The sequence below is a fragment of the Mustela nigripes genome, chromosome 4, assembly GCF_022355385.1.
Source record: "Mustela nigripes isolate SB6536 chromosome 4, MUSNIG.SB6536, whole genome shotgun sequence".
Taxonomy (NCBI): domain Eukaryota; kingdom Metazoa; phylum Chordata; class Mammalia; order Carnivora; family Mustelidae; genus Mustela; species Mustela nigripes.
The window spans coordinates 150,411,152-150,438,369 of record NC_081560.1 but is presented as its reverse complement, the minus strand read 5'-3'; the positions used below and the strand labels follow the sequence as shown (position 1 = coordinate 150,438,369).

General features: G+C 40.5%; 1 protein-coding gene and 1 long non-coding RNA gene across 3 annotated transcripts in view; one reads left to right on the top strand and one right to left on the bottom strand.

Moving 5' to 3' along the window:
- Window positions 1–25,770, top strand: part of LOC132016574 (uncharacterized) — a 28,970-nt gene extending 3,200 nt beyond the window's left edge. The window contains exons 2-5 of the long non-coding RNA XR_009403948.1: window positions 707–799; window positions 13,031–13,163; window positions 16,623–16,682; window positions 25,468–25,770. This is a non-coding gene — a long non-coding RNA (uncharacterized LOC132016574). The remainder of the gene's footprint in view (window positions 1–706; window positions 800–13,030; window positions 13,164–16,622; window positions 16,683–25,467) is intronic.
- SHLD2 (shieldin complex subunit 2) overlaps window positions 1–27,218 on the bottom strand; it is an 87,915-nt gene that overhangs the window by 23,449 nt on the left and 37,248 nt on the right. Inside the window, exons 3-5 of one of the 2 annotated variants that reach the window (XM_059397964.1) lie at window positions 13,131–13,279; window positions 11,107–12,642; window positions 6,922–7,029 (exon numbers count right to left, since the gene is read on the bottom strand). In XM_059397964.1, coding sequence (XP_059253947.1) covers window positions 6,922–7,029; window positions 11,107–12,637 — 1,639 coding nt within the window. In that variant the 5' untranslated portion in view covers window positions 12,638–12,642; window positions 13,131–13,279. Of the gene's footprint in view, window positions 1–6,921; window positions 7,030–11,106; window positions 12,643–13,007; window positions 13,099–13,130; window positions 13,280–27,218 lie in introns of those variants that run through there. The other variant, XM_059397963.1, reaches the window with a different exon arrangement.

The window sequence follows — 27,218 nt, the reverse complement described above, 5'->3', positions numbered from 1 at the left end:
CCAGGCAAGACTGCATAAGGGGATGAGGGGTGACAGATCTGTGAACAGTTCAGGAGGCGGAATCCAAGAAACAATGAGATGGAGAGCTCACAGAAAAGATGAAAGATGGCATCCAGTTTCCTTGCACAGATGAGTGCATGGATAAAAACAAATGTTTTAAGGTTTTTAGAACCTGATACCTGAAGTCCATTCTAGTTAGATGACTCAGTTTCTCAATGACTTTTATGAAGCGACAGTGATATCACTAACAAAGACAAGGAACGAAAGAGAAAAGAACAGAAGACATGAAAGAGAAATGAGAGGAAGAGATAAGACCCCCCATTAGATTACAGCAAAATCCAACTCCAAGTAGCTCCATCCAGGGCTCCAATTCATTCACCAGATGTCCTGATCCCTCTTTCGCAATATTTCCGGCACATGTGGAATCAAAATTCAAACAGGTTCAAACTCTGACTCTGTAAACAATGAGTTCTGAGAACTCATACATAACCTCCCTGGGCTTCATTCTTTGTCTTAATGTGGAGCTTTTCGGGGGAAAATACAAAGATCCCTGATATCCAAGTATTACTTTCCCTGATTTTTAATACAGAAACATGGGATTACTTAAATTTCAATGAATATAATCTACATATTACATAATACAATGAAAACACTGTATTAACCTTTGATTTATATCCTTAATCATTTCAATTTAATAATATTTCAGATAAATCTATGTCCTGCCATATGTACAATGAGGAAAGAACAGAAGTCTTCTCCAAAGCACAATAGATTGATCAGAAGAATGGTCTCATGAGCTGTAAGTACTTATAAAAATAAAAACAAAAACCTAACCAAACTGATTTATTCTTTCAGAAGAAAAACAACTACAATATTCTCAAAGTATCAACTGATCACCATTCCCCTAAATCAAATAAAAAAGACTTAGAATATATATTAGCTACCATCCTGTGAAAAATGATAATATAAATTCTTATATAAGTATAAGAAGAAAGAATTTGAAGTAAGCTTTAAAGGTTCTCTAACTAGTTCAAGGTTTTTCTCTCTGTTCTACAAAAACCTGGAGCTTCCCAGGGGTTCCATGTGATATTCTTCACCTAGAATTAGGTCCTAAGGTTTTTCTGAAATGACTCAAACAGATCAGCCTTACTTGAATACAAATCAGTCCTCCACGGAAATATGCTCTCCAAGGATGTGGTGACTTCAAAGACTCATAATAAAATATTACACTTAACATCTTTTAAAGAAGTTCCCAAATTGGAAACTCACTTTTCCTTTTGTCGCTTCCAGTCTCCAGGCTGTCGGTAACCCCCACCCCTCTGAGAAGCACTTCTACTAACCAGACTGCAGCACCCATGCTGTCCTTTTGCCCTTGGCCTTGTGGAATCCAGTCCACTCACTGTTTTCCAGTTACTGAGATTTGATCTTTTCTTTCCCACCCTCCCGTGCAGTTATTTTATTCATTTGTAGTACGGTTAGGTTCAGTTGTTAATGTTGGTATTCCTTTTGGGCTTCCCCCTCCACTGCATTTTATCTGGTTTTGATGGCTTACTGTGGGTATGGGAAGCATCAGTGTGATTCAGTGAGTCAAGGCTACACAAAAAGATCCATGCAGAGAAGTGCTACTTCCTCCTCCTCCATGATATGCTATTTCCATTCCCTCCTTCTTTCTGCTCCTTTTCCCACCCCCCCTCTGTAGGTAACTCATCTCTTTAGTTTCTGTTTTTTCTTTCCTGTATTTTTTTTTTTTTGCAAATGAGGAGATACACATATATTTTATTCCTCCCTTTCTTATACAAAAGTTAGCATACTACATATACTTTGTTGAGCTTTGTGTTTTCCATGTAACAGTATGTCCCAGAAATCATTTCCTATCAGTTAACAGAACTTTTTTTCTTTCTTTTTCATGGCTGCATAGTATTTCACTGTGGAAAGGTACCACAATTTGCTCAATCATTCTGCCATGCTGGGGCATTCCGATTTTTCCCAGGGTCTTGCAATTATATGCATTGCCTTGAATAACCTTGTGCATACGTATTCTCACAGAGTTGTAGCTGTAGCTTCAGGGCAGATTCCTGTAAGTAGGCTTCCTGGGCAGAAAGCTGAGTACTAAGTAATTTTGTTAGGGATTGCTATATCCCACCAGAAGAAGTGTGGAAATTCTCATGCCTGCTAGCAATGTATAAGAGGGCCTGTTTCCCTGTAGCCTCATCAACAGCACATTCTGTCATGCTTTTTTAATTTTGCCAGTTGGATAGCAGGAAATTATATATCTGTGTAGCTGTCATTTGAATGTCTCACGTCTTTTTTCCATTTTCCTATCAGGTCCTTTGTCACTCAATTTGTAGGAGTTCTCTCTGTATTAGGAATATCAGCCTTTTGTCTAAGGTATATGTTGCAAATATTCTGTCCAAGTTTGCCAGTTGTCTTTTGACTTTGTTTTTTTGTTTTTAAGATTTTATTTATTTTTTATTTGACAGGCAGAGATCACAAGTAGGCAGAGAGGCAGGCAGAGAGAAAGAGAGGGAGAAGCAGGCTCCCTGGTAAGCAGAGAGCCCAAAGCAGGGCTCAATTCCAGGACCCTGAGATGATGACCAAAGGCAGAGGATTAACCCACCAAGCCACCCAGGTGCCCCTCTTCTAACTTTGTTTATGACACTACTGGTCATGCAAAATTTTATTTTTTAATAGTCAGATTTATTGTCCTTTTTCCTTTCCATTTGCTATTTCTGGATTCTGAATAGTAGGAAAGTTTTCTCTATACCAAGATGATAGAGAAATTCACCCGAGTTTCCATCTAGCAGTTAATGGTTTTATTTTTTATATTTAGATTCTTAATCCATTGGGAGTATATCCTTCTGTTTCATGTGAGATATTGTTCTAATTCTGTCTTTATTCTAAATGACTACCTAGTTGCCTCACCACCATTTATTAAAAAGTTAGCCTCCACCTCAGTGACCTCAGATAACATCTTTGTCATATACTAAATTATATGTGTATGGGTCTGATTGTGATCATCCTGTTCTATTCCCCTGGTTCACTTGTCTATTTACGCACCAGCATCACATGGTTTTTTAATTATAGAGGCTTTACAGTTTAAAGCCTGTCTGGTAAGCGTGGTTACCATACTTCTTCTTTTTCAGGGTTTTCCTAGCTATTCTTGCATCTTTGTTTTTCCACATGAATGTTAGTATCAAGTTGGAAATGCCATAGCACAGCTTCTTAATATTTTTATTGAGACAGCACTGAGTTTATGAATTAAATGATGCAGAACTGATACCATTTGTCTTTTATCCATGAATAGGGAATACGTCATCTTATCCATGAATAGGGAATGCTGTGTTTCCATTTCTTCACGTCCTTATTTCTTTCTGGAGTAGTTACAATTTTTTCCTCACACAGGTTTTGCAAAGTTCTTGTTAATTTTATTCCGAAGTACCTTCTTTACTGGTTTTGCCGATGAGCTCTTCCCTCCCCTCATGCCCTCTGCTTAGTGTTTGTGTATACAAAGGCTACTGACTCTTTTAACATTAACTTTCATCGCCTGTTAACGCCACTGAATTCTTTTATTGTTTGAATTTAGTTTATCTTTGATTCCCTGAAGTTTTTCAGATATGTTATCAAAGCATTTGTACATATAGTTTTTACTCTTTTTCACCCACTCAGATACCTCTTCTTATCTAGCTGCACTGCTTGATAACTCTAGTATAGTGATGAGAGTAGCAGAGATAGTGGACATCCTTACCTTGTTCCTGATTTTAGTGGAAATACCTCTGGTGTTTCTCCATTAAATATGATGCTGGCATTAGGACTAAATACATCTAACTTTATTGACACAGTGCCAATTGCATTGTAATTGTAACACTATATTGATACTATATTTATTGATACTGAAAGAGAAAGTATCCTTCAATTTCCATTTCCTGGAGTGCTTTTTATGGTAAATGGTTGTTAAATTTTGTCAAATCATTTCTCAACCTCTACGGAAATAAATATATAATTTTTTCTTTATGGTACGGTATACAAAATTCATGGATTTTCTAATATTAAACATACTTTTCCATTTCTGGAAAAAGTCTCACTTGATCATTATTTCTTTAATGAAGTGTCAGATTTTGTTTACTAATATTTTGTTTAGACTTCATGCATGAATACTCATGGATAATACTGGTCTGTATTTTTATTTGTAATGACTTCATTTGGTTTAGGTGTCAGTGTTATATTTCCTTAATAAAAGGAATTAGGAAGTTTCTTTCTTCAATACTCTGGAATAATTTTTAGAGCATTGGAACTATCTGGTCTCTGAAGGTTTGATAGAGTTCTCCTGTGTAACTGTCTGGGCCTGGCAGCTTTTTTGTATGGTAGTTCCTTAATAATTTTCTCCATTTCTTCTACAGAAACTGGTCTATCTAAGCTATTGCTCATATCCATCCATTTCTCATTATTTCCACTGATCACCCATTATCTCTCAACCTCAACTATTCTAATAACCTCCTAATTCCCTGATTCTGTTCCATGCCCAGCCCTTCCCAACCAGATCTATGGTATTCTCCATCCTGCCCTTTGTTACTTCTTAGCATTCATTATCATCTGCAAATATTATATTTGCATGTCTCTTTAGTTTCTTCCTTGTCTGTCCTCCACACATGAACATGAGCGCCATGAAGGCCAGCACCAAGTGGACCCCCAGTGTTCACTGCCTAAAACAATGTCACCACTTAATAGGTATAAACTGGGCAGATGAAGAGCTCAATTTTAGTTATTTTTTAATGTTATTTATTTATTTATTTGACAGATAGAGATCACAAGTAGGCAGAGAGGCAGGCAGAGAGAGAGGGGAGGAAGCAGGCTCTGCTTGGAAGCAGGCCAAGCAGAGAGCCCAATGCAGGACTCGATCCCAGGACCCTGGGATCATGACCTGAGCCAAAGGCAGAGGCTTTAACCCACTGAGCCACCCAGGCACACCAATTTTAGTTATTTTATGAGACTGTGTCAGAGCTGATTTCCCACTGACTAGCTTTCCAAGGATATGGGGAATTCTCACCCTTCTCAAACACCATAGTTGTTGTTCTGTTCTGCTTACCCTGCCTTTCTTTGAGAATTCTTATTATTCACGGGTTGGAATTCCATGCTGTATCTTCCATATATGCCATATACAACTTCCTTGTCATTCCAGTTAATCTCTTATATAATCAGTGTATTTTATATATATAGCTATTTTATATACAGCTATTTTTCTATGACACTGTTTTAGTTTTCTAACAAATATATTTTGCTTATTACTTCTCCCATTGATACTACTATATTATTATATACTACATGTAGGTACAATACCTCATATTCATTTTTTTTTAAAGATTTTATTTATTTATTTGACACACAGAGAGAGAAATCACAATGAGGCAGAGAGGCAGGTGGAGAGAGAGGAGGAAGCAGGCTCCCTACTGAGCAGAGCCCCATGCGGAACTCGATCCCAGGACCCTGAGATCATGACCGGAGCTGAAGGCAGAGGCTTAACCCACTGAGCCACCCAGGCGCCCCCCTCCTATTCATTCTCTCATTTAATCTTTACAGCAACTCTTTAAGCTATATATATTTTTAAATTTCCATTTCACACAAGAGGAAGCAGGGTACAATGAGGTTAAGTAACTTGCTGAAAGACACGGTCGGTGGAAATGGTAGGGCCAAGATTCAAATCCTGCTCTATTTGACTCCAGAGACAATAATCACCAGTTTATACTGTCTCTCTTACTTTGTTTTCCTTTTTAACTTCTTGGAGAAATGGATAACTGCTGGGCTCTTCACTGAATAGCTCGCTTTAAAGAAGAGAAAAATGGATGTCAGAGAAGGAAGGTAGTCTTTCCTAGCAGTGGTGGACTGAAGAACCAGGATTCAAACTACAACCGTCTGACTAGAAGGCCCATGCTTATCTCAGTACCTTAAGGTTTCATAACCAGAGATTGGGGAATCCCACAAAAGAACTTCAGAGGTCCATCGAACCATTTGGAATTATTTGAAAAATGTTGTTTCTAGGGGTGCCTGGGTGTCTCAGTGGATTAAAGCCTCTGCCTTTGGCTCGGGTCATGATCCCAGGGTGCTGGGATGGAGCCCCGCAATGGGCTCTCTGCTCAGCGGGGAGCCTGCTTCCCCCTCTCTCTCTGCCTGCCTCTCTGCCTCCTTGTGATCTCTCTCTGTCAAATAAATAAATAAAATCTTTTTAAAAAAATATTGTTTCTATCTACCTAAGTCCATTTTTCTGGAGAAATGGGCCATAGCTTCTCAAAGAGAGCTCTGACTCCTTAAAAGGTTAAGAATCACTACTATGTGGACTCTAAGAAAAGTAAGAAAATGGAATCTGAACCCTAATATTTCTTAAAAGAGTTATGATTTGCAATGTACATGTTTATTTTTATAAATTCTAGTTTCATTCTTACTGAAGAAAATAAACCAACACTGTTCAACTAACCTGTTTAGAAAGCATTTCAGGGGTGCCTGGGTGGCTCAGTGGGTTAAAACCTCTGCCTTCAGCTGGGGTCATGATCCCAGGGTCCTGGGATCGAGCCCCACATCAGGCTCTCTGCTCAGCAGGGAGCCTGCTTCCCTTCCTCTCTGCCTACCTGTGATCTCTGTCTGTCAAATAAATAAATAAAATCTTAAAAAAAAAAAAGATTTAAAAAATAAACAAATGAAATCTTGAAAAAGAAAGAAAAGAAAACATTTCATAAAATTACTATTTTAACTTCTTTTTCTAATATAGAAAAGTGTATATACTTCTAATACTAAGAAATTATTAATTTAATTATTAATGTCTTACACTCTTGAGACTGGACAAATGAGTAACATTTTAGCTCCTTTTTCTAATATAGAAAACAGTGTATATACTTTAAATACTAAGAAGTTATTATATTTAAAATGTCTTACACTCTTCAGACTGGACAGATGAGTAACTTCCAAGATTTAGTAACTGACTGGTAAATGTTGATTGTAGTACTGTCTCACCAATCCAGTGATTTTCATGAATGGTAACATCTAAAAAGGAGAAAATAAAGTTCCTCTGATCATGCCATACATTCCTTCACACTGTAATTAACTTAGCAATCATAGCAAAATATTATGCATGTCTCTCACATGTCAGGCAACTCAAGTTCAGCTGAAGTTCGGGTGGGTCAAATTATCTGCCTAAAGACACAAAATAATAAAATAGCACTAACAAAATTGCTTCTGTATATCTGAACAGTATCAGTGTGGAAGCTCACTGCTCCACAATGAATGGTTTAATGGCTTTTGTTTACATAAAAGAAATGCTCTCACGTCTATTTTGAGAAATTAAAAGGAAATCATTTGAGCCAGGAAGGAAAGTAATGGTTCCAAAGCAGTAGTGCCTCGGAGAGCAAATAATATTTAGTATGCATTTACCCCCTGCTGTAAATACCTATGAATATAGACATTCTCAAAGGAATTTATTTTTTAATTAAAGTTTTCTTTAATTAAAAGCAATCTTCATCTCCAGATGTTAGAAGTGAAGGATCTGGGAGGTAAGGAACACTTTCCAATGGGATGTAAACCATAGGTCATCTATGATCTAAGATGTCTAGAGAAGAATCGGAGTGGAACTAAATATACCAACAGGCAGAAACAATTCCAAGTAGAGCAAAAACTGTTCGTTAGAGACAGAGATATATCAACCCCAGGCAAGATATGATCAGTGCATAAAACGCTAGAGGTATAAAGATATCCTAACAGCAGCAAGTTTTTGAGATAATAATTAAGAAGGAAAAACAAGGAGGCACACCTTCCAAGTACTTACAAACTGACACCCAGACCCTCTCTCCATCTTCAAAACCATTTACCCCATTACCCACAACTGCCAAAAGGACATCCCTGCCTGGATATTCTACCGCCCCCCCTCCTCAAACTCAGCAATGCTCAAACCTGCTCTTCTTCTCATACGACGCATCTCACTTGTGGGCACTCTGGAACCCACCAGGTAAATTCAAACATGAAATCAACCTGAGCATCTACCTCTCCCTCCCCACCCTTGTCTCCAAACCCCAATCTGTTGATTCTGCCTCTTGAATCTCCCCATGGCCCTGCCAGGACCGTTTTATATCATACATTCCTCTCTCTCCTAGCAGGTCCCCTTCCCACCTCCAATCCATGTCCCCAGTGCTAATGAGCGATTTCTCAAGAACATTAATGTGATCTGTTGACTGGTTTAGAAAGAACTCAGCAGCTGCCCACTGCCTGGCCAGCAACAGCTAGCACCGCATTCTAGACTTCTCATAATCTGACCATCAGGATGCCTGCTCTTCAGAAAGAAACATGTCAGAAAGTTCAAGGAGAGGCTTTGGGAAACAAAAACCTAGGTTGGGTTAGGGACTTGCTAATCAGGAGTGATAGGGTCGAGTGGAATTCACGGCTCAGCCCTTGCCTCCTGGCTCTCCTGATTCGCTCTTACTGATACGCCCTAGAGCCTCTCTTGTTTGTTCTGAAAACCTACGGTTTTCCACAGCTCCGTGTGAGGTCATCTTTGAACTCTGGCCCCCAGTCTCCCTTAGACGGATCTTACTTACAGCACCTCTTCATGCCTAGTGCTACAACTATAACGGCAAAACGTCCGCTGTGTTACTGAACACAGTGTGAGCTGGCATATATCTGCTGCAGAAATAAGTTCAGTTTGGGGTTATACGTCAGCAGATACTAGATATCCAACATGGAGGTATAATGATGTACAATTCGATACTGTTAATTAAAATGGGATTTTATCCACAAATTTCTCTGTATGTATAATTTCAGTACTTAATTAGGAAAAGGGGGAAGTATGGATTTCTTTTTTTTCCGTGAAGTTTCCATCTGTCCACACAAACAAAAGAAACCCATGCAGAAATTGGTAAACTAGAATACTTTTTTTGCTAAGGAAGTAAGGCAAAACAGAAAGAAGAAAACCTGATTTCTTTAAAAGGTGCTCATAGAAATAATCTAAATATCCCATAAGAGGAAAATGGCTAGGGAAACCAATCAAGGCACTTGAAAGAAGGTTACCTAACTGTACGGACACCAGGGAAAAACACAGGGATGGCAGGCTTGAGTTTCCATCTGCCAGGAAATGTCCTCCTGTGAGGCTCACCCAGTGATGGGAATTGCCTTGGAAACATGACCATGGTCCAGGGCCCAGTTGTCTCCTGATAGTCTGGGAATCTGATTTTGTCGGGAACCCAAAAATAGATTTCAGCACTGCAACATAAGCTCCCGTTAAACAAGTTAATGAGACAAACAAAAAGCACAACACCATTTTAAAATTTACAATGGGGTGGTGCCTGGGTTGCTCAGTGGGTTGAGCCACTGCCTTCGGCTCGGGTTGTGATCTCAGGGTCCTGGGATCGAGTCCCGCATCGGGCTCTCTGCTCAGCAGGGAGTCTGCTTCCTCCTCTCTGCCTCTCTGCCTACTTGTGATCTCTCTCTGTCAAATAAATAAATAAAATCTTTTAAAAAAAATTTACAATGGGGTATTAATTGCCACAGAAACTGCATTAGCAGGCCACTCTCATGGAGGCAGGTGGGTTTATAGCTGGAGAAGCAAATGGTAAGCAAAGGGCTGGCTTGGTGAGCACTGAATCAGAATAGGGGAGCTAGATTAATTGACTTACCAACAAATAAGATGGCATTGCGAGTGGGCGGGGACCACGCTCACTTTGTCGATTACAATCCCACATACCTCTTCATGAGAGGGTGCACCTGACAGTCTTACCTGTGCAACTAAGGTCTAATAGGCAAGGCTCTTGTTCTCCCAGCAAACCACTTGGTAGAAACCACCAAGGACTGCCTTGATATTGTCTTTTCCCAAGCTTCTGAGGCTCACCCCACTCTGCTTCTCTACCACATTCTTTCTCTAGATAGATTATTGAACTTAATCAGCTTCCTCCCACTCTGGGATTCATCCTTAAGATGATTGGTATCTCTGCTCTAATACATTGTATTTTCAATTAATTAAGAACATGTAAAAAAAATGTTAGATGTCTTATGTCAGAAAGCAGCAGGATAAAAACTCAATGTTCTTTATGATTACAACTCTATAGTAAGAGTATAGGTTCTGGAGCTTAGGTGAAATCCTGGGTTTGCCACTTCCTAGATGTGTGAAACTGGATACACAGCTTTACTTTCCTGGGGCTCCATTTCCTCAAAGTGAAAAATGCGGCTAATAATCAGTACCTTCTTCATATAGTTGTTGTAATGAATTGATACACACATAAAGTTTAAAACAGGGTTGTGGGGGTGCCTGAATGGTTCAGTCATTAGGTGTCTGCCTTCAGCTCAGGTTGTGATCTCAGGGGCCTGCGACTGAGCGCCGTGTCGGGCTCCTTGCTCGGCGGGAAGCCTGCTTCTCCCTCTCCCACTCCCCCTGCTTGTGTTCCCCTTCTCACTGTCTGTGTCAAATAAATAAATAAAATCTTTTTAAAAAATAAATACATAAATAAAACGGTTGGACACAAAGTAAGTTCCCAATAAATATCAACTATTACATATGTATGTATACATGTTATAAGGAGCAGACGGAAGATAACTGGAAGGTAACACTCCAAACCCCTACTGGTGGTGGTGTGAGGTTGGTTTAATACCAGCAGTTTTTCCTTCTCATATTCCCAAATGTAAGTATAATTTTAATAATTAAAAACACAATAGAAATTCTCTCTCTCTCCCCTCAATAAGAAGGTGATGTGCACAGCATTATTAGGGCTTACATAGTAGAAATGCTGTCCTTTCATCATAAGACTGCTCAGATAGCTCAAGAAAACACTTAAAAATGAGACATATGTAGACAAAGCCATAAGGAAACAAAGAAAGAACCTGATGATATGACCTGAATGCTCATGTAGTGAATGAAGGGGAGGAGCAACCAGGGAAGGCTTCTTCAAGGTGAGCAGAAAAGAGGGCAAGAACTAAGAAGGTCTAGAGTAAAGGCCCAGAAATGGCAGGGACATGGGATACCAGGCGATGGTAAGGGCACTGGAAAGGGATTGATCATGCTGCCTCCCAAAGCGGGAAAACAGTAATAAGACCTAAAGTGGGAGCTGGGGGAAGCCTACAGCTACCCAAAAATGACCTTACCTGTGAGCAGAATTATATCTCCAGGAAACACTGTAAGTGCCCAAAATGCCGCAGCCCTCCACAGAGAGACCTTCTTCTGAATTCTTGACTGGTCCGTTACCACAATTATTCCTAAAGGCACTTTAGAGCCAGAATTTGGTCCAGACTTTATACTTATTTCTTTCACATGACATGGAGATAATACCAGAACTAAACAATTATACTTCTGGCTTTTAGAATCACAATTTTTTATTAATGATGTTTTTTTAATCCCCTTAAGTGTAGACACATTCCTCTGGTCCATGGCTGCAGTGGGATCTCCGGCATCAGAGACCAACTTAATTTTCTTGAATGGTGGGAGGACTTCAGACAGAGCTCTGGAATGGGTCAGCTTGTCTTCTTTGAGCTTTGGAAAGGTCCAACTTCTTTTAATGGGACTTTTGTGGAAGCCGTTTTGCTGGGAACACAGCATTCCTGAGCTGTATGACTCAATATGTACAGCACTGGGCAGCAGTTTATCTTCAAAATTGAAAAGTGCTTGAGATCCTGTATCTTCCTCCAGACCTTTATCAGATTTCATGGGAGTGCCGCTACTTTTTGTTTCAGGACAAATAGGACTGAAGAGTTCCAGGGAATGTGCTTGGTTTTGTTCACTTTCACATCCTCCTGCAAAGTCCTCATTGGGCCGAGTCAGATCATCTTCAAGCATTCTTACTTCCCTATGGCTTGCCTTTGGTTTGCTCTCCATGTTTACAGGCCCTTTATTTGTAATATTGTGTCCTTTAGACTTCCTTTGAGAGAAAAAAGCCACCTGGCTGGAGGTCATTATACTAAGAAATTCAGTATCAGTAGAGACCTTTCCAACAGCTTCGGACCCTGGCTTATCTTCTGTGTCCAAGGAAAAGATCTCCAGACCCTGGCTGAGTGCCTCATGATGCCAGCCTTCTGTGGGCACACACTTGGCTTCCTTCGCTCCAGGCCATGTACTAATCTGTTCCGCACTACAGACCAGATCTAGTGCACACTTACGGTCTAACTGAAAGAAGTTTTTCCGGAAGTTCCGACCGCATGTATTTGCCTGATCTTTATGCTCTTCATCTGTAATTTTCTTATTTTCGCTGAGAAACTTTGGAAACTTTTCTTCTTCAGTTAAATGCTGAACTTTGCCCTTAAATCTGCATATTTGCACATCGGGGCTGGTTTTCTCTCTCATCCCTAAAGGGGGACCCTCCTGGGATTTTACAGGCTGTGTTTCAGACATACAGTGTAGAGAGTCTTCGTTCACATGAACAGGTTCACTAGTAGAGTCTGTTAAAAAACGAGCATTAGGAAGATGGGGAGGACCCTTGGCTTCTAGGACTGGATGGTCTTCAAGAGTTCCATGTATGCAGTTTTCATCCCTCAGATGTAAAGAATGTTGGTTGTATAAAAGCTGAATTTTTTTCCAGCGGTTCTCAGTAGACCTTAAAGAAGGTGGTTCTGGTGATATGGTCATGTTCAATGGACCAACTGGCGCACCCCAAAAAATGTGGACTTGAGATCCTCCACTCATAGTTTCTGAAAAAAATTAAAATGAGTATTTTGTCACTAGAAACTTTATACATTGATATTAACTTAATAATATGCCAAAAGAAAATGTCACCTAAACTATGAATTAAAAACATAATTAATAAAGGTTATTTATACTGAAATCCCATTTAACTACAAACTTCATAAATATACAAGAAACCAAAAGATTTTGGTTTGAGAAATCAAAATTTGGTTGAGAAATCAAAACAGCCACTTAAATGAAATAAAAAAAAAAGACTCTAAAAAAATAAAGCTAAGTATACTAACATCAAATGATGTTTAATCACATTTAAATGAGTTAGTAGAGAAGGAAAAAGAAGGTATTTGTTTCATTGTACTCTAGTCACCTTTACCTTTCCTGTTTTCTTTACTCCAGAGATTATCTCAGTAGCTCTGAGGCCTCCTTCCCATAACAGTGAACCTGATTCCCAAGACAAAATAGAGGGCTCCAACCAAGAGGGAGAGAAAACGAAAACCTGAGACTGAGGCTCTCTCTTCAAGCCGTTGAAGTAAGTGACTGTGTCATCTCGGTGCTTGGGCCCAGGTGTTAGCACAGCTAGTGACTCCTGTCCTGTACTCTTCAGTCTTCTCGGCAACACAAATACAAAGATTAAGAGTAGTCATTCTGTAACACACAGAGAAAAGGGATCCGTTGTGATTTAAACTTTTTGTCATTAACTGTGGCACCTGGTGTAAGTACATCTAAAGAAGCATCCTATTTCCTGAGATGAAAAATGAAGATTCACACCCTATTTACTTGATAATCCCTGACTTCCAAAGGGACTTTACGTACTAGGTCTGGTCCTAGAGCTTGCCAAGAGCTTTCTCACCGTGCTACAGGGACAAAGAGACAGATAAGGTTCTTGGCCTAAACAGAAAGGAGGGGAAAATAGTGACTGTAAACTAATACTCTGAAAATAACGTACCGAATCTGACAGCCTATAAACAGGAAATGACCATCTGCTGGGGAAGTGAGCCACTGTGGCCGACAGCATTTAAACAAAAGAAACAGCAGCTATAAAAGGCAGAGTTGGGCAGACCGATGGCATGACTAAGGACTTTTAACCAGAGTACAGGGTCCTTTGTAAAAAGGCAGGAAGTTTTCACATCATGAGAAGTCCATGTGGCGGTGCGAGAAGTCTGGAAGTCCACAGAAAGGGGGAACCCTCACGAAATAACAACTGGGATCACCAGTCACTCTCAACATCCTTGAGGATTGGCTCATTGTCACCTTCTCCAAATCTAATCATTTCTCTCATTTTAGAATTCTTGTGATTTCAGTATCAATGGGGGAAGATCCTTCTGTCCCCCGACCTCTGGGGTCCTTGTCCTCCTCGCCTGTAGGGACTGTACTGCCCATCTTACCCCAGTTACCCATTCTTAAAGTTGCATACCCTCCTATTATCCGTAACTGCACATCCTTCCCTGATTTAAGCTTTCAGGGCTCCGATTAGTTTCTCCCCTCTTCCTACTTACTCCCTCTAAATGCACCACTTGGGCAACTCCTTGAACATGCGGGACCTACGACTGACTGTAGGGACCATATCTTTACAGCTTCATTCTTCACCTCCCTCCTTAACCAGCTTCAATCCCTGCACCCAGAGTCCAATGGCTAGAAGTAACTAGGAAAACAAACAAAAACCTTCAACGGAAAACTAGTCTCATTTTAAGTTCATGACCACTAACCTCCAGGGGGTACCTCGCAATCTGTCTTTCCTTTTCCACTCACTAAGCTAACTGTTCCCATACCTCTTCACTCTTTAAATCTGCAGCATCGCTTCCCCACTCCTCGAGTGCAGCAGGTGACCATGCTACCATCTCTATTTACAAGCTCTCATCAACAGACCTACCAACCCAGCCCTACCCTATGAGAGACTGTGCCCCCCTTCCTGTTACTGTGGATGAACTGTCCATGCTTCTACGCAAGGCCATCTCTTCCCTACTTAAATGAAATGTTAGAGCTTATTCCTTTTTTCTTCCTCAGGTTCCAAAATCTCTCCTAGGTCGTTGATTTTTCTCTCTGTCCTGGGGCATGTCCATCAACATACGGACGTGCTGCTATTTTTTCTCATGTTGTTATTCCTTGGCTCCTTTGCCTCTCCAACCATTCTGCTCCCCTCTGCAGGAAAATCCCTTGAAAGAATTGTCTATCTCCCTCTTCTCCCATTCTCTCTTACACCTACTCCCGTCAAGCTTTGGTCCCAACCACCCCAGTGACACAGCACGTTTCAAGGTCCCCAGTAGCCTCCACACTGCCATGAGGAGTCCATTCTCCATTTTCAGCCACATCTGATGCCAAGGACCTCGCCCTCCTTCTTCAACACTCTATTATTGGGATTTAGGGATTCTACCCGCTCTTAGTCCTCATTCCAGGTGGCACTACTTCACCGGGTAATCTTTCTCAGTGTCTTCTGCCGGCTCCTCAAGGCCAGGACTTCGTGCTCAGGGGCGTGTCCTTGAGTCTCTGTGCTCCCTCCCTGGATGACCATACTGTCTCCAGGCTCTGAATATCCTCTCGGGCTAATGACAATCACATTACACCCCCATCACAACCTCTCCCCTGAACTCCTGACTCCTTAACCAACTTTCCACTCACACTTCACAGCAACAGAATGTCTAACAGGCAGCTGTGCAGAAAAGAGTTAACACGGCAGGCCTCTGACTACTGTCCTTAAAAAGGCTGGCCTGCAGGATGGGCCCAGGCTGGCGTCTAGGAATTTAGACTCCAGGAGGCTTCCCACGGTTCCTTGATAAGAATGGCTCACCCTGCCTAAACTACCCATGTAAACAATGTTGTGATGAACAGTGGCTTTCCTTCTGAGAAACGGGAATTTCAGTATATGCCGTGCAGAGGATGGCTGCGTGACCAGAACTCCTTAGAGAAATTGCTGGTCTCAGGTCCGGAGCAAGAAATGTACGAGGTGAGCCTGAAATATCTTGTCATCCCAGAAAATAAGAAAACTACCAGACGCTGCTAGGGTGGTGTCAGAAGAACTCAGGGGTCATCTTAGAGAAGTTCCCATCCGCCAAAGTTGAGCACTCTGTCATTGAGAATGATTACTATACTGGATTGGAACACACCCAATTTGTTTAAATGCATGAGTTCACAAAGATAACTAAACAAACTTTCTCAGTGACCTTGGGAGGATACTGGTCTAAGTAATTGTTTCAAAAGCTGGTGAATTAAGGGGAGCCTGGGTGGCTCAGTCATTAAGCATCTGCCTTTGGCTCTGGTCATGATCCTGGGGTCCTGGGATCCAGCCCCGCATTGGGCTCCCTGCTCAGCAGGGAGCCTGCTTCTCCCTCTCCCATTCCCCCTGCTTGTATTTCCTCTCTCACTGTCTCTCAATCAAATAAATAAAATCTCAGGACGCCTGGGTGGCTCAGTTGGTTGAGCAGCTGCCTTCGTCTCAGTTCATGATCCCAGCATCCTGGGATTGAGTCCCACATCAGGCTCCTTGCTTGGCAGGGAGCCTGCTTCTCCCTCTGCCTCTGCCTGCCACTCTGTCTGCCTGTGCTTGCTCTCGCTTCTCTCTCTATGACAAATAAATAAATAAAATCTTTTAAATAAATAAATAAAATCTTTTAAAAAAAAATCTGGTGAATGAAAGAAATTTTATCCTCTCTTTCTTTACTAACAGTATCTCAAGAAGACCCAACTATTTGAAGAAATCTTTCTTTACAGAGATATCCTGCTGATAAACAAACAAAAAAGAAACTATAGAATAGCACCATTTTGCAACTCCCAATGAATGAGTAGAGTATATTGTCTAGGCAAAAATCACTGATGACTGCTAATGTCACAAGGCAGATGTTGTAGGGGAAAATGGAGGGGCTCTGTAGACTGAGATCAATTATAATGTATGAACCTTATCTAGATCCTGATTTGAAGACACAAATGTAAAAATATTACAAACAACTGGAGAAACTAAATTTAATAACATGAAGGGATTATTGTTACTTTTCAGTGGGATAATGCTACCAAGGCTATGTATGAAAGAGGGCTGGAGACGCATGAGTGTCTGCAGGTAAGATGGGGTGACAGCCCAGATGCCTGTAGAACCCTGGGAGGGGAAGCAGATTAAGGGTGTAGATAAAACAAGACGGTCCATGTGTTAATCAGGGTGAAGAAACACATAGAGGTTCACAGCAGTAATCACTCTGCTTTCGTATATGCTTGAAATATCTGTAATACAAGTCTTCTCTTTGCTGTTCTTAAGAAATACTGTTCATACCCACAGAACTGCAGAAAGATTAAAGCAGTCTAATGATAGCCAAGATTGAGGAACTCTCACACTGCTGGTAGAGCAGTAAATCAGCATTCCACTTTGAAAAACAATTTGGTAAAGCTGAGGATACACATACCACATAACCAAAGAGTTCCACTTCCAAATTTCTGCTCTGGAGAACCCTGGGGATTTTATATATGTACAAGAATGATCATGGGAGACTTTTTAAGCAAAAGAAGTTTAGAAGCTAAAAGTTCATGAAGAGGAAAATGGTTACATCATGGGATATTCAGAGAAAGATTACCATATGGCAGCAAAAAGAAGTAGCCAAGAGTTACAGGTCAACACGAATATATTTTATAAATACAATTTTTTTTTTTGAGCCCAGAGCTGGGCTTGAACTCATGACACTGAGATCAAGACCTGAACTGAGATCAACAATCAGATGCTCAACTGACTGAGTCACCCAGGCTCCCCACAAATACAATTTTAAATCAAAGAAACAATCTGAAGAGTATATAAATTTGGGCATTGATATATTGAATTTTTTAATATTTTTATAATTTGAGTATCATTGACACAAAGTTATATTAGTTTCTGTGTTACATAAGTTGTACAACTTCGTGATTCTGATTCAACAAGTTTATATATTAGGCTATGTTCACCACAAGTACAGCTGTCAGTATTAAATTAAAATACTGAATTTTTAAATACTTCTGAGAATAAAACACAAAATTCAGGATTGTGGTTACCTTCAGGAGGGAGGAATAGGAATGTAATAGGTAAAGGTACACAAAGGACTTGAATTGTACTGAACATGCTTGGTTTGTTTTTTGGTTTTTTTTTTTTTAATGAGGTGTGGTTAAAGAGGTGTTCCTTATATTGTTCAGATATATTTTATGATACAAAAACCCCTAGAAAAAAAAACATTGAGAGGCGACATTAGGATTGTTTTTTTAATTTTTCTATATTTTTTAAAAGCTTATTGTGATGAATAATGAGTATGTATTATTTTCATAATAATCAAAACCTTTTTGCTTGGTAATTTAGGCTTTTCTTTCACAATCTCCAAACTGAATATGATGGTCCAAAAAATCTAAGATTGCAGAGTAAGAGCTGAGCACAATGATGGCAGTTAGTAATGTGTTAGCAGTTACAACAAAGATACACCGCAATAGTGAGTTCTTACTATGGCAGCAAAATAGAGGTAAGTTTAGGTGACGAGTTTTGATATATAAAAGAGGACTAAGCCTCACTAATTACTATAACTGTATACCCCACCCTATCTAATCCTCATAGAAAGAATAACCTGCATAAGGAATAACAGATCTAGTGGATCAATCATTTTACTACTAATGTGTCATTATTAAATTGGCCACTAGGGGGCCCCCAAATAGCACAGTCAAAACCTTCAAGTTCTAAAGATGCATTAAAATCAAGCAGAACAGGGAGAAACTATGCTGACTAGCAGGTGGAAATACTTATATTCAAATCAAATGCATAAAATTACAGTGATAATGACCTTCCCTCTCGCAAATATCTGGGTTTCTCTCCAATGGTTTCTTCCCTTTAATCTCAATCCTTAAAAAACAAAACAAACCAAAAACAAACTTCTGGGGTGGGTTTAGTGTCTGCTTTCAGCTCAGGTCATGATCCAGGAGTCCTGGGATAGAGCCCCGTGTAGGGCTCCCTGCTCAGTGGAGAGCCTGCTTCTCCCTCTCCCTCTGCTGCTCCCCATGCTTGTGCCCTCTCTCACATAAATAAAATCTTTCAAAAAGTGTTGGGGGGGGGGGGCCCAAACTCTATGTTGTTTCTTTGTTCTTACTTCCCATTTATTCTCCAACACACTTAAATATGGCTCTTATTCCAGTCATTTTATAGTAAAAAGCTATAATGCTTTTTATTATGAAAACCAATGCCCTTTAATGGCCAAATCCAAAGGTCAGTTTTCGATCCTTTCCTTACTGCCATTTGAAACTGTTTATAAGTTCCTTTTCCCTGAAACATTCTCTTTTGATTCTGTGAGAATGCATCGGATTGGAATTACTTTATGCTTAAGAGACAGATAATTGCTGGTTTTTTCATTCACTCATGTATACAACAAATACTTAATACTACGTGCTGGGCATTATGCTAGGTAATGAGAAGTCAGCAATGACAAGGAGTTTTCAGTAGCTTCTAGTCTAATGGAAGCAACAAAATGACATTATAAAATAGTGCTATTGAGGGGCTCCTGGGTGGCAGTGCGGGTAAGCCTCTGCCTTCCTCTCAGGTCATGGTCCCAGGGTCCTGGAACCAAGCCCTGCATTGGTCTTTTTGCTCTGCGGGGTGCCTGCTACCCACCCCACCACCCCGACCTCTGCCTGCCTCTCTGCCTACTTGTGATCTCTGTCAAATAAATAAATAAATTCTTTTTTTAAATAGTGCTATTGACCTGCCACAGGATTAAATGCAGAGATGTGTCCAGCAGGCAGAAGACGGGGGGCAACCAACCAAAGCAGGACAGCCCATTATCTGCATTTTTCATAGGCTCTTAGGACTACAATTAGATTAATTTAAAATCAAATCAATTCAGAATAAAAGGAGTCCAACATAGTCCCCAAGTCCCCTTCCTCTCCACTCCACCACAGGAGCCCAGAAAGCAGCTTCAGTTGCCTTACCCAAGAGACACACATGCCTTCAGAACATTTATAGAGACTATAAGACACTCACTGCTTCTGGGTCCTCACTTAACCTTTTCTCCTGAAGGTCCTGCAGTCAGACTTCTATTTCTTACCGCTGTTCAGACAACAGTGAAGTTCAAATTGTCAAATAAGTACTCACAGTACTGGGCGACTCTAACTGCAAAACTCTCTTCCCTCCGTTTCTAGAATGCTACGCTTTCCTGGTTCCTCTTCCTCTCTGGCTCTTCTTTCTCTCTCATGTTGGACCATGTCCTCTTTTCACGCCACACAACTCTGCAGAATTTCACCTGGTCTCATTCATTTAACTACTAAATATCCCCCAATGGATACTTATGCTTTATCAATGGATACTTAACCAACCACTCTCCCAACTTCAGACATCCTTCTAGTCTTGCCATACCCTGTATCCAGACTGGATTCCATTCCTTGGACTCAACTCTAGTACAGTTTATGGTTACAAGGCCATGAGGTCAGAGGTCCCCAAGATTCAGAGTCCTACATGGGAAGCACACAGGGATATCTTGAGAGTTCAGAGAAGATCTCCCAGGACAACAGACATCTGAAATGAATCAGTTCCATAAAACACAAGGTTATGTGTCCCTAATAATTATTTCAGTATGCCTTTACTTTTTAAATGTACCCCCCACTAAGTATGGAACTTCCCACACACACACCAAAAAATGGACTAGAGAGTATGGTCCTCTTAATTCAAAAAAGAAGAATTTTTTCGAAGGTTTTTATATCTAAGCTGCTGCTACAAAATCCTGTAACTGACAGGAGTTGTGAGTGAGTGAACAGGAGAATAGGATTGGGGGGGGGGGCACAAATCATCTATCAAAGCAAAAATACACACAGTAGAAAGTTAAGTTACAGACAACTGATAAATTGCAATGATTCCAGGATATGTTTGGGGTATACTCAGAGGGTTAAAGCTCATTAAGATACCAGATGAAACTTGCGGGTACATATCCATTACTGTAGTTAATGATTAGCCAATTTCTCAATCTGCAGAAGGCCACTTCAGTCAGAAAGACCAATACAACCATAACCCTTTATCTTTAGAGTGGTCAGAGTCTGATGAATGGGTCAAAGATTTATAAAACAGGATGAACTGTATCAGCAAGTTTTGTCTTTACAGAACACTGCAACTAAAAATGCTTATTACAAAATATATGTGGTTAAAAGAGAGTCCTTTCTCTGCCTTATAAAACTCACTGTTATAATGCCTTTCCATGCCCATTTTACCAAAAACGCTAAGCATCATAAAGTTATTCGATAGCATTAAGTAACAAAATAAAGAGGCAAGACAGGGTTGTGTTGAGAAGCATGGGTTTCAGAGTAGGAGAGATATGGTTACAACTCTGCAACTTAATAAAAATGTAAACTTGGAATTGTAGAAGCTAGGTGAGAGTTACACCGGGCTCATCATTACTATTCTTGCTACTTTTGTAGACATCTGAAAACAACTATAATAAAAGCTTAAATTTCTTTACGTATCAAATGAGAATTAAGTTTCTTTATCTGTCAATTGAGAATAACACCATGTCCCATCTTACAGAGCTGTTGTGAGATGAGTACACACTACTCGCTCAGTGAATGTTAGTCTCAAACCCTGGAAACTCTACATACACATACTTGGTAGGACAAACAAAAATCAGCCCATGGTGTTTCATCCATGTTTTTGTTTCTTATGTGTATTTTTACATAATTGTAACCATAAAATTGAAATAATTTTGTATTCTGCTTCGATGGTTTTATAGGGCCACCCTTTTATAGGGCCACCCTTTTATGTCAATCTATAATCTTCCCAATCATTTTTAATGCTCACTTAATACTCTAATGATGAATCTAATTTAGTTAACCATTACTCTCCAATTCATTAATTTGTTTCTAACTTGTCATTAGTATAGCCCTTGCTGCAATAAATTATTTGGGACATTCAACATCACTTTTCAATTATTTTTTGGTGGTAAACTCCCAGGTATAGGATTATTAGGTCACAGACAGTCCATTGTTATGGTTCTTAATATATACTACTATGTCATTTGCAAAAGAATTGAACAGTTTATAATGCCACAAAGGACGGCTGAGAGTTCCTGCTTGACACAACTTTGTTAGCATCTGAAAAAATAATTTTACTAGTAAGGGTACTGAGCTACTTTACTACGGGTTCATCTGCATTTCCCTAGATATGTCCAAATAGGGAGAAGAAAAAAAGTGAATTTTAAATTACATTTGGATAAATGTCTTTAATTTATAAAGAGTAATAAAAAAATGAGTAAGAAGATAAGCAGGTATACAGCACAGAAAAAATACAAGGTTAAAAACAAAGAAAACATGCATCTTCGTAATAACATGAAAGAAAAATTAGTAGTTAGTGAGAAAACATTTCTACCTATCAAACTAGAAAGATTCACTTAAAATTACAAGGTTGCAGGAAATGATTTCTACTCATAGGGGTTTAAACTATGAAAGCGTTTCTGGAGGGCAATATGGCAATGGATACCAAAAGTCTTACAATTCTGCATCCCCTTGGCCCCACAGTTATACGCCTAAGAGTTTAACCTCAAAGAAAAAACATCATATACACTCTCACCTACTCACTACAAGGATACTCGTAGCAGTGCTGTCTAAAATTTAAAAAAAAAAAAAAATGGTGAGGACAAAGTGTACCCACTGAGATCAGTTAAATAAATTATGGCCCAGCCATACAAAGACAAACTACACAGCCACTAGAAATCATAAAGACATATAATATCACCTAAAAAAAAACTTCTCCCTATATATAAAACAAGGAGACTATTAAAAATTAAATATAGAAAGATTATATATTTTAAAACAGTATTCAGTTTACTACGATTTATATTGAAGTTAGAAACCATTTCCCCCTTCTATGTAAGAAAAATATGTGTTCTCCATGGTGACTGATACAAGCGGTGGCAAAAAAAAAAAACGGTTTTTTTTGCTTTAACCTCACTGCATCAGTCCAATCTGTCATCTTACGTCATTGTGCTAAGAAGTGATATGGGATATTAGTAACTCCCGTATTGTGTACGTTCACGCTGAACTCTACTCTTAAGATTGTCACTAGTAACCACTAAATGTTAGTACCGGAATTTCCCATTTAAAATGACAGAACAAGGGGCGCCTGGGTGGCTCAGTGGGTTAAAGCCTCTGCTTCTGGCTCGGGTCATGATCCCAGTGTCCTGGGAGGGTCCTGGGAGTCCTGGGAGGGTCCTGGGAGGGTCCGGGGAGGGTGCGGGGAGGGTCCTGGGAAGGAGCCTTGAATCGAATCGGGCTCTCTGCTCAGCAGGGAGCCTGCTTCCCCTTCCCTCTCTACCTGCCTCTCTGCCTACTTGTGATCTCTCGCTGTCAAATAAATAATTAATTTTTTAAGAAAACTAAAATAAAATGACAGAACAAGAGGGTGGTTGGGTTATGGACTTTGGGGAGGGTATGTGCTATGGTGAGTGCTGTGAAGTGTGTAAGCCTGACGACTCACAGACCTGAAACCCCTGAGGCAAATAATACATTGTATGTTAATAAAAATAATTAATAAAAAATAAATAAATAAATGACAGACCAGTGCCACACTTTATGTGACCTATGGAAGGATGAAAGGTGTGGTATTTGTCCTAAAACAGAAGCAACTGCGATTTAAAGCTACTACTCATTCTTGTAACTAAACTAAGCTACTAAGGCAAAGGCAGCAGACAAGTAATTCCTTCAATCTGCTTGCATGACCTTGATTTCCTTTGCAACACTGGCTTTCAAGTGAGGAATGTCATCACGGGCCCATCACCACTTGGTGTTAATGTCAAGCAGTGAGCCTCCTTAGTCCTGCGTGCAATGCGGCAGGAAGGTCTCCTTCCCACACCCCACTGCAGACATGCTCCTTCCACCCCCCATTTAAAAGTCCCAGCATTTAAACAGGAAGCAAGCCTTAACCTAGCTGCTTGTTTACCATTGGAATATTGTGACCAGACACTTGGATTTGCCCGGAAGAGTCCCATCCTGGTGGCCTGGTCAGTCAGTTTCCCTTTCCACTGTTCATATGTCTCATTTAGAGATACATTATACAGTCACCAAGTTAGGAACCACACAAATGCATGAATAAATGTCCTATTGGTGAAGAGCGTACCTCTTAATACATTTTATCAGAAACATAATAGTAGGAACAATTTAAGGGAGAAAGGAAACATTCTGTTCAGTTTTCCTGTACAATTTTTTAAAAAAAGATTTTTCATGTATTTACTTATTTAGAGACAGAGCGCACAGGCAGTGGGGGAGGAACAGAGGAAAAGGGAGAGGCAGACTGCCCACTGAGCAGGGAGCCTCAAGGTGGGGCTCAATCCAGGACCTTGAGATCATGACCTGAGCCCAAGATAGATGCTCAACTGATTGAGCAACCCAGGCACCCCTCTTATACAATTTTTTAAATAATGAAATACTAACGGAAATACGGTTGAATAGTATCTAAAAATTACAACATGCATTTGAGAATCTCACAATGGAGATAAGAATTAAATGACGTAGAGAAGAGAATTAACGTGTTTGGCAGCCAAGGGGAAAAAAAGAATCTGGCCATCAGGTTCTGCAGACAGGTACTTATGAAACTGCAGACAAAAGGTATTAAACCTTTTGGATCCAGGGCCCTTGGGTGGCTCAGTTGGTTAAGTGTCTACCTTGGGCTCAGGTCATAATCCCAGCATCCTGGGATGGAGTCTGCATGGGGCTCCCTGCTCAGTGCAGAGTCACTTGTCCCTCTGCCTGCTACTCCCTCTGCTTGTGTTCACGCTCTGACAAATAAATAAATAAATCTTTAAAAAAAATAAACCCGGGGCGCCTGGGTGGCTCAGTGGGTTAAGCCTCTGCCTTCGGCTCAGGTCATGATCCCAGAGTCCTGGGATCAAGCCTCACATCGGGCTTTCTGCTCAGCAGGGAGCCTGCTTCCTCCTCTCTCTCTGCCTGCCTCTCTGCCTACTTGTGATCTCTGTCTGTCAAATAAATAAATAAAATCTTTAAAAAATAAAAAATAAATTTAAAAAAATAATAAAATAAATAAACCTTTTGGATCCAGTCTTCCTGGAAAATGTCTTGGACAGCAAGATGTCAACTTGTCTGAGGCTCATGCTTTCTAAGGAATTCCTGTCAAACCCTAAAATATCGCACTTTGCTTCCCCCCCCCCCCAACCATGTAATAGCAAAAGGAAGGAACTCAAAGTGGGACAATCACAATCTCTAAGTCAGGGGTCTGCCTGCCAATCCCCCGGATTGCTACCATCTCCACCCATTCCCTAAAAATATATGAAAAACAAAACTAACAAACCAAAGGGGGTGGGGGGGAAACCTTGCAGTTTAAGCCCTGACATTCTTTTGTAAAAAGTCACACTCAGCCAATGGGGCCCCATCCCTCCAGCAACTCAAGCCAAAAAGCTTTTCTCACTGACTGCTTTCTTTTTCTCTTAACTCATCAAATCTCTTTTGCCAGCCCTTTAAGATTCCTTTAGAAGTTGGCCACTTGGGGCACCTGGGTGGCTCAGTGGGTTGGACCTCTGCCTTAGGCTCAGGTCATGATCTCATGGTCCTGGGATGGAGCCCTGCATCAGGGTTCTCTGCTTGGCAGGGAGCCTGCTTTCCCCTTCTGTATCTGCCTGCCTCTCTGCCTACTTGTGAGCTCTTTCTCTCTCTCTCTCACTCTGTCAAATAAATAAAAGATGAAAAAAAATCTTTAGAAAAAAATTTTTTTAAATAAAAAAATAATTTTTTTTTTAAATAAAATAAATTTTAAATAATTTGGCCACTTTTCTCCCTCTTCACCTGCTCTCATCCTGGTTCAAACAGGATTTTCACCCTGATTGAAAACAGCCTCCTAACTGCTTTCCCTGTTCCCCACTCAGAGCACTTGACCAGGGTCACACAGCCTGGAGGTCATGGAGCAGGAGCTAGAGGACAGGACGACAGAGCCTACGCTCCCCGTCACCACTGCTCCATACTGCCTCGTGCTTTTCTGTCTTCCCACACCCGTGCTAGAACCCAGCCACTGGGTCACCAAGGATCCTCACAGAGCACTGGCTCATCTAAAGAGGTGTGGAAAGAACAAAACTTCAGCATAAAAAGGCTTCACTATCAAAGAATTCCACTGGGTAGGTTCACTATAAACTTCCTAATGAAGCAAATAATAAATGGCTTTTAAGAAAACAGCTCTGTTAATCCTCTGCTTCCTTCCTATTGGACCCATTTTTCTCTCTCCTTCCTTCCCTCCCTCCCCTTCTCTCTCTTCCTCTTCTCTACCCTCCCCCACTCAGGTGTGTCTCTCTCTCTCTCTCTGTCTCTCACTTCTCACTTTAATGAGCTCGCAATGAGACGCTAAACTTCCAAGAAATCAAATATTCAGATGTTAAAACCCATTGCTCAGCGAGCTGAAACAGGAAGTATACTGAACGAAGTACAGATGACAGAACTACCTACCTGACCTAAACTCACACTTTCTTCCTTTCACCTTTAATATCTTAACGTGTGGGACACCTGGGTGGCTCATCAGCTCAGCGTCTGCCTTCAGCTCAGGTCATGATCCCAGGGGCCTGGTCCAGTCCAGGTCCTATATCACCATCATCAACAATAACATCATCATCATCACCATCACCATCATCATCTTCATCCTCATAGGGCTCCTTGCTCAGTAGGGAGCCTGCTTCCCCCCTCTCCCTCTGCCGCCTTCTCCCTCTGCTTGCTTCTCCCTCTGCCTGCCACTCCCCTTACTGGCACTCACACATGCTCTCTCTGACAAATAAAGTCTTTTAAAGTGATAATAATAATAATCTCTTAAAATATACCCCGGCACCTAGAGCATTTGCATTAACATTCTTTCCCTAGTTTTAAAATTTTAACAGTCTTTCCCTAGTTTTAAAATTTTTTAAATTTTTGTAATTAAATGTTTGATAATAAGCACAGGTTTTAGGAGTCCTGTACCAATAACTGTGGATGACTGTCTGTACTCATGTAGCCATCACCCAAAATGAGACATAGCACATTTGCAGGGACCTCAGGAAGTTCCATCCTGCTCTTTCCTCAACACTGTCCCTCCCTCTCCAACCTACAATTATTTTCTGATTTCTATCCTTGTAGAATAGTTCTGCCTTTTCTTAGACTTCATATAACCCACATAGTATACGTTCGTTTATGTCTAGTTTCTTTCCCTGCACACAGGGTTCTGAGACTCCTCTGCATTGCTGGGTGTAATAGTTGTCGGGACCTGTGAACCACCACAATTTATCCATTTTCCTGTAGACAGACATTTCAGTGGTTTCCAATTTTTAGCTATTATGAATAAGGCTGTGGACATGTGTTTTCCTTTCTCTTCATCAAATACCAAAGAGTAGAACTGACAAATCAGAAGACAGATATGTGTTCAATTTCATTAGAAATTATCAAATGGCTCCCCAAGAGTTGTGCCATTTTGCACAATCACCAGCAATGTATGGTTCCAGTTGTATCACACCATCCCCAAGGCTAAGGACAGTTAGTCTTTCTCTTGTTAGTCTTTCTACAGAGTGTGAAATGGTACCTCCTTGTAAGTTTACATTGGCATTACTCCCCTGCTGACTAAATGAGGCTCAGTGCCTTCCCAAGTGTTTACTGACCATTGGTA